Consider the following 11,791-nt stretch of genomic DNA (forward strand, 5'->3'; position numbering starts at 1 on the left):
ACAAGCATAAACCACAAAATAATCTTACCTTGTTTATATTTATACCCACAAATCTAATAAATTCAAGGAAGAGGACATGTTACGTCTTATGTTTTCTAGAGCATGATAAGATAGGTGAATAAAATACAAAAATTCTTTGCACTTATATCACACACATTGATTTAAAAGTTACTTTAATTTCCAATAATTTTTTCTGTGATTAAGATTTTGCCTAGTATCTTAAAAGAGATATTTAAATGCCATCAGTAAAATCTAAGATGCATATTATTTGATTATTTGACTCATTTGAGATCTGAATTTAGTTTGGCACCCCAAAACAATTTAAATCATTTGAATAGTTAACTAGAAATCCTTTCAGTCTTTTTCTTATTTTGTATAAATCCAATTCACTTCCTTCCTAAGAACATTTTGCTAGAACAACTCATAACTATAGTGTTATCACAAATACATGTATAGCCAAAAGAGAATTTGAGTCTCCCAAGAAGAAAGATATTGGCTTTTCCATGGTTTTTATTTGTAATGAGGATATCACTTTAAAAAAGTAAAAGTCTTGACCTAGAAAGATGAATGTTCCACCCAAATCTAGTGCCTCCATATTAATTCTCAATTAGAAAAAATGTGACCCCACTGTAGAAAACAAAAGAGAGTAAAAGACTAATAAGATGAATTATTGGCACCATACCACATTATAGATAACTCAGAATTTTCTTAAAGGACTACAAAGCAGACTTTGTCTTATACAGATTTTAGTATATATACGTGTGTGTGTGTGTGTGTGTGTATATATATATATATATATATATACATAGATATGATTCATATTTTTCTTTGTACATATAAAACTTATAAGATCATATTTGTAGCTAAAAAAATGCTTCAGTGAAATAATCGCAAGGAAATTATTCTGTACAGAAACATTAGCACTCGAGAGTTCAAATTTAGAACATACCGTAAGCAGCAATCCTTTGACATTTGAGTCGTGATGAAAATGTATACGGCTTCATTTCTGAAAGATCTTACATGTAGATTACCTGACAATTACTTATATCATGAGACAACCTTCAGAGGGAAGAAAGGCAGAGATGGGAATGCAAAAGACCAATGAAGTAAAAGTACAGAAGTAATAGCATGGATTAAAAAGGCTACCAAAAAATACATCTTCAGCAGATGAGTAAGAAGTTTGAGGAAACATAAGAGTGTCTTACATGCATAATGCTTTCCTGACTGCAAACTGCTTTTACACATATATATTATTTAAAGAAAGAATACAAAATGCACTGTGAGTTTCCAATGACTTCATAAACGTCCAGTCCCTCAGTGTTGACTTCTTCAGTATAAAGCTATCACTACCTTCAGAGGAAGTTTTAAGATCCAGAAAAAGAATATCTTTACATCTCCAAAATTCTAAAGGGTAATGAAATATTGAGTTATATGACCTCTTTATCATCAGAGGAAATAAAAACTAGGAGACATAATTGAAAAGGCTCCCAAACCTATCCATATCTTTGCATTTATTGAGCATGGAAAAGCTCCCAATCTTTGGTCTACCTTCCCCCCAAAGAGGCGCACACGGCACTGTTAATAATAATTATTACTATAATACTACTTCTAAATTCAAAAGCAGAAACCCAGAATAATAACCAATCAACTAGGTACCTTCACCCATTTCCCAGACTGACCAAATGGAAAGCTGACGTATACTACACAAAGATGCCAATCCGGGGCATGCATCTATCATTACATTTCTACATTAGAAGCACAGAATTTCACAGGTGGAAATCTTGGAATTTCTCTGCTTCTGCTTTCTCATTTTCCAGCTTAGACAATGAAGGCTTGGCTAAGCCAACACCAGTAGTAGAGGCAGCCTTGGGCATGGAGCTATTGGATGCTGAAGAATTTCCTAAGCTGCCCCAACTTCCAAAGATGCACACACACATATTTGTGTGGCCGTGTTCTATGTTGGTGCTCCATGCAGCCGGTCTGCAAAAGACCATTCATTAAATAAAGTCTTTTACCCCACAAATATATCATTATTACCTCCGACCCCGGACCTTGCTAAGGATTGACACTGGTCAAGTAAGATCCCTGACTTCTCAGGGCCCAGTCTTCATGATTCTGGCTGGTACTTTCGTGGGTATATGTACATTAACCAGGAGAAATATGACAGTCTAAAAATTTCTGAAAAATTATTAAACTTGGCCGAAAGATAGAACTCCATTTCTAAAATCTAACGCCTTCTAGTCCAGAGACACCTCGCTACCTCTTAATTAAAGCTTTAGTTAATGAGCCACCGAGATAGAAACCCGCTGCTCCCCCCCAAGCACGTGAGCATAAGCCAAGACTATGATTAGAGATACACATGAAAATCAGGGGGAAGAAATATTGTGAGTAGGAGGTGGACAATTGCAGGGCCATGCGCACACTCAGTCGCAGCTGTCACCACGTCCTTGCCTAATAACAAGAGCAACAGGGCACAGTCCCTGTGTCAGGCAGGCTGCCGGCAGCTAAGGCAGACAGGACTGAGGCACAGAACATCTGCTTCAGGAATTTTTGTCAGGATTTCTAATCTCACTTATAAGACAAAAAAATTTTAAATGACGACTGCAGAATTTGTTTGATTAGAGAAACCAGTTGCTGATTTACCATTATACATTTTAAGTGGCTTCTTGGCCTGTTAAAATTCTCCTACAGGGCCTGGTCAGTACATGACTCATCAGGCAATTACCAGAAATTCCACTGAGCACCTATTAAGTGCTCGGCATAAACCATGGTTCCTGCCATGAGGAAGGGAGCAGAGGGAGTCAGCCTGTTGTGAGTGTTCTCTCGTAGGAAGAGTGAGAGTGAGGTAACCAGGTTACGGAGGGACCTGAATGTCAGGATGACTCCTGTGTCACAGCGGGCCCTGGAGCCAGTGACCTGGTAAACAGAATGGCCACGTCAAATACAGAACTCCCAGTTAGATCTGATTTCAGATAAACAACAAATAATTTTTAGTGTTTAAGTATGCTCCAAATATCGCATGGGACAGACTTATACTGGAAAAGCATTCATTGTTTATCTGAAATTTAAATTTAACTGGGTATCCTGTATTTTTGGCTAAATCTGGCAACCCTGCAGGTAAAGTGTGATTTTAGCCGGTGTGACCTAGCAGCGGCGCTTCGGAGACACTTGTACTACCGTCAGCAGAGGAAAACAAGGCATTCAGAGCACCTTTAAAACCAGCTGTCTTCTTTTTGTTTTTCTCTCTAAAATACTTTCTTCTTTCACATAATTACGTCTTTTATCTGACTTTCCTTTAAGCTAATTTTGCCTCCTTCCCTTCCCCCAGAGGACATCCTGGGGGGGGTGGGGGGTGGGGGGGCCTTTTTGATTGTTATCACTGTGGGAGTGCTCCGGGCATGATGTGGGTGGAGGCCAGGGGAGGCTGATAAACACGCTACAAAGCTCAGGACAAGCCTCCACAGCAAAGGATTATCCAGCCCACGTGCTACAAGTGCCAAGGCGGAGAAACCCTGCTTTAAGCAAAGGTAAGAAAAGTCTCATTCCTGGCCAAAGGTCCCTGGCTTTCACAGGATCCTACACCTCCTCACAAAGAGCTTACAATTTTCTGCAAATCTCAAGTGTGGCAGAGTACATTCCCATCATATGGCATTTATTTTTTAACATTTATTTGGAAGAAGCACCACCGCCACCGGGGGGGGAAAAAAAAAAAAAATTCTGGACTTTGTAACTTCAGCTGACTCATGCTTCACATTTTACCTGAATCTTAAAGAGCTTAAAAATATGTATTCAGATCAGCCAAAGAAAGAATTTGGTTTCCATCAGTGAAAGCACTGCCACGCTCCCCATGGAGTCTGCCAGGATAGACAGGCTCTGCTCTCTAAAGCAGGCCTTCCCACACGCCTTGCATTTTCTTCTTCTCAAGGCTTTGCAACCAGAGCCTGCACTTGTTTACCCTCCTCCTTTTTCTCAGAAACATATCTGTTTCAAAGGCTTTCTCCTCAGTCCCTGCCTCAGTAGGCCTTGGAGGCTTCTCCTTTTGCACCAAAATTATAAAAGTTCAGTTCCTCATTGGTCCCTTGGTGTAAGCTACCCATTATCACAGGACAGAAGGAAGGAAACTGCCCCTAAAGATCATTTTGATGCTTCCATTATCACATGTATTCACCCAGAGGGATGGTTAAACTCAGAACTTCAAGTTAGAAACAAAGTTCTGAAGAAAATTTCCTTTGAATTGGTATATACCCCACCGTCAGTTTGGGGCTTTGGTTTTCTTGTACGGTAATAATGGGCCAGTGGAAGATTAGAAGAGGCAAGACCCCACTGTCGTGACACTTGGCTGTGTACGTAGAGGTTGCAATGAGGACCATGAGCACAGTCACCAGACGGGGCTTCCTGATCACATGTTACCTAGGAATGCAGGTCAGTGGAAAAGGACACCCTCGCCTTATTCATCTCACCAGCCCCCTGGAGCTCAGAGCCTGGGGAAACGTTACACTAGTTGGTCCTTTGTCTCTTGGGCTTTGAGTTAGATGTGACATTTTAGACTCTCTCTGTCTTTTGCTCTATGACCAAGGCCTCTTTTTAAGAAAACAGGTGACAAAAGAGAACATGCATAAGACGTGGTAGGAAACTCATATCTAAGGATTAATAAAGGCTGGCCATGTTTGGCCTTGACTGAAAGCAAAGTTTTCTCTGAGGCTGATTTATATTTAGCTTCCTTCTGTTCTTTACAACTGGTAAAACCAGCTCTAGCAACACTTCTTTTGAAGTATTCCAAGGCCACAAGGAGAAGTGAAAAAGAGCACAGGATTTAAAGCAAGAAGAACCTAGCTCAAGTCAGCCACTTATGGGGCTGCATGCCCTTGGGCAAGTTCTTTTATCCTCTCTGAGTTTCAGTTCTTTTATCTGTAAAATGGGGATAAAAATACCTAGCTCTTATCAAGAGCTCTTTGTCAAAGTCTAAGGTTTTATGTAAATGTTAGTTCTTATTTTGAACCCACTGAGCAAGGATGTACAGGTTATATAGAAAGTGTCATTAATTAGAGTTTCAAGACATGGATCATGCTTTCTGATGTACTATTGTTTCTGCCAGTCTTTTGTCAGCTGTCTTAGTCCCTTTTTACAGAAACATACAAGGAAAAGGAGTTACCTCTCTAATACTTTAGCAAATTCAGGAATCACCCCTCTCTCTACCATTTCTGGCAGGGGTCAGTCACCCAGCTTGGCTGGAACATTCCCACCAAGCGTGCTGCCCCCATGGCATCCCATTCTGCTAGAAAATTCTGTGTTGATGAAATGTGGACAGATAATGTTAGGAAGATAAATGAGTAACATTTGTAAAAGTATTTGAACTCTTAAAAAAAAAGAAAAGACCCACACTGATTCCAGGGATTTTTGTTACAACACTTGGAACTTAAAATTTGATATTTTGGTTGATTAAAGTCTGCTCTGACTTTTTTGTCTCTTGGCCTCGGAGGGGCTGAGAGAAAGGGTCCACAGACTTCACTTTTTTTTTAATCAAAGGAAATAAGTTAAGTGCCCAGCAGAGGTCAGTGTCTAAATGCGGTAACCCATCAACCATCACTACATGGCACCACCACTCTCCCCACAAGCATCCTCAGTCTCCACTCAGGGGGGTCACACTCCAGCCTTTGTAGAGCTCAGCACTCTGCACCCCCATCCAAATCAGGCTCACCTGAAGCCCTAGGAAGAGACTAAATCAACCAACCAACAGTGTGCTAGGTGTTAATGCAATCTGCTGAGGATACTAAATGAATAGCCAAGAATCCTCCCCCTACAAAAAGCTCACCTAGGGGACAAACAGATGCAAAAACAAATGATTACAGCACAGAGTGATGGGAACTCTGATAGAGACATGTGAGCCCTCACAAAGAAGGGGTGCTCATTGCTCCCTAAGAGAGTTGGGGGCAGCTTTGCAAAGAAGGTGACATTTAGACTGAATTTGGAAGAACAATAGCAAGCCTCCTTGTGAACATAGAGGGAAAGAGAATTCCTACAAAGGGAGAAGGACACCCTACATCATGGAGGTAAGGAGAGGCGGGGAAGGGTATAGAAAGTAGTTCAGGGAAACCTGGCTCGGAAGGAACACGGGGATGCAGGGCAAGTGATGCAGCCTGAGAGCGAAGAGAGGGACAAACTCACAAAGACGCTTTACGTCAAGAGAGGAGGCCAGACTTCAATAGAAGGTGAGAGGGCCACTGAAGGATGTGATGATGAGGTGCCGGTCAGAGGATGAGTGGTGAGGTAGACATCAGGATGAGAGAGCAACTTAGGACAAGGAGAACCAAGGCTGAGACACAGACTAGATGTTCCTTCAGTGGGCACCCATGACAGGAACAAAAGAACAGCCATTTTAAGTTCACATCAATCTTGGATATTGCTTCAGCATCACAGGCAGAGCAACTGTTTCCAAAAGATGCCTCTGAAGGCTTAGAAAGCACTTGGTTATTGCTCTGAGGAAAGGCAAACTAAACATTTTTGTGTGGCCCTAAGGGTAGTTATGACTAAATGGATAAGTTGATAAATCAGAAGCAATAACAGATCACAAGTAAGCCCCTTCAGTTTTGCCAGATAACTCAAATCTTATGTTACACCAATAAAAATATTGAGAGACTTGAAGGCCATCTGACACACAGGAGGTCAAGAGATAAAGACAATGATCTTGTCTTAAATTGTCTATAGTCGTCACAACTTCGCACATTTGGAACTAATCCTGAAGAATTTCCTTTTTTTCCAGCTCTACTGGGATGTAATTGACATATAACACTGTGTAAATTTAAGGTGCACAATGTGATGACTTGATACACGTATATACTGTAAAATGTTTACCACATTAGTTTACACACCCTCTACCTCACATAGTTGTCATTTTGTTGTTACGGTGAGAACATTAAAGCTCTATTCTCATAGCCATCCTTAAGTATACGACGCAGTATTGTTAACTATAGTCACACTGCTGTACATCAGCAGTCCCCAGCCTTTTTGGCACCAGGGACCGGTTTCATGGAAGACAATTTTTCCACAGACGGGGCTGGGGGGTGGTGGTGCGGTGGTTCAGGGGGTAACGCGAGCGATGGGGAGTGGCAGAGGAAGCTTCGCTCACTCACCCGCCCTCACCTCCTGCTGTGCGGCCCGGGTCCTAACAGGCCGCCGACTAGTACTGGTCCAGGGGTTGGGGACCCCTGCTGTACATCACATGCCTGGAATTTATGAGAATCTTATTTCTACTAACTACAAGTAAGAATTCGAGGTTTAAGGGGGAAAAAAAGCAGAACAGAAGAAAAGCCTGAGGAAGGTAGCTAGGGAAGGAATAAGAGTTCTTTAGGATTCAAGGTTCTGCCTTACAGAAAAATAAGTAACTAGAAATTTCCTTGGATGAATCGCAAGTTAAAGAAATTGTAGAACAGTAGGAAACATGTTGTTTGCCTACCAAAAGAACAAGTACCTCACCGTGTTTCACATCTCTAAAAGATGGTTTTAAACGTATTCTGAGCATTGTGCAATGTTTACAGATTATTTCTCATTTCAACTGGCAACAGGCCCTATACTAAAGCATGGAGAGAAGACCTAACTCTAGTATGTTGGTTAGAATAAGATTAAACAACAGAAACAATACCTTTAGATCACAACAGTAAAGATTCCATACAGTATCAGAAAGCACATATTAGTTTACCAGTTTGGGAAAAGGGGAAATGAAACCCTAAAGTGTTCAAATTACTGTCCCAAGACTCTAAGAATAGTAAGTTAGTTCCAAGAAACTGACTGCATCATTTCAGACCAGAAAGTCATGATTTAAGTTTTATAATTCCTTTTAAATTTCCAAATTTACCACTTGTTTCAATGAAGCATTGATGCTTTGGGAGCTGAAATTCTTGACGTCTTACAGCCGTGCCCTCGTCAGTTTGACTTCAGACTTTACTAAACTGGTTTTAATATTAGAACAAGGACTAAGGGAAGCTGCTGTTTTGTAAAAACAGAATTATTCTGATGTCGTCGCCAACTTCAACAGTTTTCCAGGCATATGTACAAGACAATTATGATGCCAAAGTAAGAAATATAGCTAGTTTCTTAGCCAGAATGAGTTACAGCTAATTCTCCTGTAGTAACAATCAAATTCACAAATCTGTGTTCTCCAGACAGAAGAGTAAAGCTTGCTTTCAAAGTGATTCAGTTAAATAGACAATCTGTCAGCAGACACTGGAGAGTTTACTGTGCAGGGGGGAGCTGAGTGCACTGCCCTTCTCCCTGGGGGGCTGGGTGTAGGGGCGGGAGGGCAGCGGGTCTGATGAGAAGGTGAGGCTGCTTCTAATAAAACAAAACAACCCCATAAGTTACTACTTGCTACTTTTTTAAATTCTGGAATTCAAATGTTCTGCCTTTTGAAATAAAATAAATGGTCTCTGATTTTGCAGTCTGAAAAATCTTCCATGCTGGAACTACCACTCCTCCTTGGAACTGTCCACTCTTAAGCATTTTTACACTATCGCTGAAGGTTGCACCACTATCCAATCATTCTTCTGAGTGGTTTTTAACACTCCTACCCCAACTCACATAATCCTGTCATGACTTAATCTTCGCTTTATGACCGGCCCTATTTCCAGGTGGTTTTTGCATTGTTTTGTTTGGAATTATTTTGTACGTTTTTGATTTTTGTTTGTTTACCTCTAATAGGTAGACAATCTCTTTGCACAACCGTAAAGACCTCCTTGCCTCCTGCTTTTCTCTCACAAGCTCCAGAGACAAGATAGATTTGCCAAACTCATCCTTAGATATAACCTAATTCTTCATACACAGTGACGTTTTACTATGTCAATAAATGTGATATCTGGGACAGTTACAAATCACTATAGCCTCATTTCTCCAGCCTGAACTAAGGTTAAAGACAAAATGTTTAACAAACCTAAATAAGAATTCCAGGAGAAAAAAAGAGCAACTAAATTCTATGTAAATAAAAAAGAAAACAAAGTGAAAGAATAAACTCTGAATACAACAGAATTTACAGCTAGGACGCAGATTTTACTGCAACGGTCATTTAAAATAAATGTAAGGACCTAATTCTCAAATAATAGGGTAAGAAGAGTGCTAACCATCTCAGAGTTTCAACAAACACTTAACTGAGTAACCACTAAGTAACAAACCCTGGGCTAGGCCCTGGGGACACGGAGATAAAGGACAGAAAAAGTCACTGAGAACTCAGAGGGCAGCTAATGGTATTGACACAATATGACACAACTCTGTGCGTGACAAAGGGAAGCTCAGAGTGAGTGCCTGAGGAGGGCATTAGGGAAGACATCCTTCCACAAGAATCACTTGGATCATACGACAAAGTTCGCTGGAAAATGGGGATGCGCACTGAATAAGTTTAAAACACTAACCCGAACTGTGACTTACATGTCTTCAACGTCTTAAAAATAACGTACAGATGTTTGGTTTTTTTGTCAGTGTGTGCTTTTGTTTCTTCACTCACTTACTGCTGGCTCTTTTGCAGAACAGCATGGCTAAAGCTGCCGTGAAAGAACTTGCCACACTGCACGGCACCAAGTACACATATGGCCCAGGAGCTTCAACAATCTGTAAGTCTTGGCGTCAGAACTCTGCAAAGAATCCACGTGCTTATAAGGCAATAAATGGTTCCCGGCGTCTTTCCTTTCTATCATTTAAAGCATGTGACTTTTGCCTGACAGTGAATTGTTTTATAAAATATGTAATCAGTTTCCTGTTCAGAAAAAAGGGGGAGAAATATCCCTTTCAGCCCACGGAAACATTTGCTCTCCGTAAACATCTATTGAGCATCTACCACTTGCCAGGCCCTCAATAGATGCTAGGGGAGAAAGGAAAGAAGGATGGAGAGAAGGCAAGAGGGAAGGAGAAAGGAAGGAGGAGGATGGAGCAATCTTCAAAGAACCCACAGCAGGGAAGTGGGAAGAGTAAACATTAATTGTCATACAGGAGCTAAGTGCTTCGACAGAAGGATGTCTAAGAAAAGAGCACACCCAAAGACTAACCACCCCACCCTATAGTATCAGGAATGAGTTCCCAGGATGATGACACAGAAGCTTTATCTGGAAGGACAATTGCTGGAGGAAAGCAATAGAGGGAAGGTTTTCCTGGCTAAACAGATGGCAGTTTCGAAAGGCTACTTCAGGCTCAAGCTGTTTTCAAGGGATGCAAGCAAGTGGCAAAAGAGTTAGATAGGGGCTAGACCCCAGAGCCTTGGGGCTGCAGTTCGGATTTCACTGGGAAGGCACATTCTGCAGGCCCCATTTTCAATTTCTACATATATTTGCCTTTGCATGATTTCTTTCCGCCCCAGGTCTTAAAGGACCAGAAATACAAGGGAAAAAGGCCAGTCCCATCATCAGGGGGGTTTCAATGCAGTTGGAGAGGCTCCAATCCTGAGGGGTTTCTAAAAGCTTCATGTAGAATACAGTTTCCTGTATTCTTGTCCTTTATTAAACTTCTCTGTATCAGATGGGGTATACTATTTTCTTAAGGAGGTTCTATCAGAAATAACCCACAGTGACATTGCACCTATTCACAAATTGTGAACTTCTTGTAGGTTTTCTTCAGGCAAGTTCAATGAGGTTTCTCTTTCCATCACCGTGTAAGCCCCTGGAGGGCAGGGGCCATGTCTCTGCTTTGTCCTAGCATCTCCAGAGTGGAGCACATGGCCTGCTGCTCAGTGAGAGCTGTACGATTGTTGACTGAATGAATGAATGAATGAACAAATGAGTGGTTGAATAAATGAATGACATCATAACTGTCACCGAATGAATAACTGAAGGAATGCCTAATCTGTGCCAGGCCATATGCTAGACCCTGAAGAAACAAAAATGAAGGCACAGCCCTGCCCTCAAGCTGCTCCAGTTTCATCATTCAGCACAGTTTCAGCAGGGTTTGGAGTCCTCTCCTCTCACCAGTCATCATCATGCAGTTTTCCTTATTTTTCCAGGAGATACACATCCTTTTCCCAGAAACTGTATATATTTTGTAAACAGATTACACACTACATAGCACAGTTTACCTCAGCATACAAGCACTCTTGAGAAGTTTATATATTACAAATTACATACTTCCTGGGGTATTAAACACATCACTCCCACTAAGTAGACTTAGAGGTAAGATTGGACAAATTTTTAAAACAGCCCCATAGCTTTTGTGATCCAGTTTACTAGAAAATTCGCCTACCTATACTGTTTAGTGCAGTAAAACATTTGTAATTATAAAAGAAAGCTGGCGGGGTTTTTAAATCTCCTTCCTAGATTTAAAACTTTTCTTTCTTCTGTTTGCTCATTTCAGATCCCGCTGCTGGGGGCTCTGATGACTGGGCTTATGACCAAGGAATCAAATATTCCTTCACCTTTGAACTCCGGGATAAAGGCAGATATGGCTTTGCCCTCCCTGAATCCCAGATCCGGCCAACCTGTGAGGAGACCATGCTGGCGATCAAATACATTACCGGCTATGTCCTGGAGCATCTGTACTAGCCCAGAGCGCTAACAGCCTTATTTCTAAATGTTCACTCTTTGTTTCTTTTCTATCCTGAATGCTGACTTTTGTTTGCCTAGATGTTTTCCAGGTCCTCCTCTTTCTTTTAAGATTCTGGGTCTATTAAACTACCTGGGTCTTTAATATTGATCATAATAAAAATGAACCATTACAATTGAAAAACCTGACAGACTGTCTACTTCTTTGGGGGAAAAAAGATGTGAACGAATGACTAAGGCAAGCCGTGCACAACCGATGATGTAGGTCAGCCATACGGGAG

The 11,791-nt window shown here is 41.2% G+C and overlaps 1 protein-coding gene across 1 annotated transcript in view; it reads left to right on the forward strand.

Annotated features, from left to right (window-relative positions):
- Positions 1-11,510, forward strand: part of CPB1 (carboxypeptidase B1) — a 39,430-nt gene extending 27,920 nt beyond the window's left edge. The window contains exons 10-11 of the mRNA XM_068547355.1: positions 9,512-9,596; positions 11,323-11,510. Coding sequence (XP_068403456.1) covers positions 9,512-9,596; positions 11,323-11,510 — 273 coding nt within the window. The remainder of the gene's footprint in view (positions 1-9,511; positions 9,597-11,322) is intronic.
- Positions 11,511-11,791: the final 281 nt, after the last annotated feature.

Source organism: Eschrichtius robustus, chromosome 6 (genome assembly GCF_028021215.1).
Source record: "Eschrichtius robustus isolate mEscRob2 chromosome 6, mEscRob2.pri, whole genome shotgun sequence".
NCBI classification, from domain to species: domain Eukaryota; kingdom Metazoa; phylum Chordata; class Mammalia; order Artiodactyla; family Eschrichtiidae; genus Eschrichtius; species Eschrichtius robustus.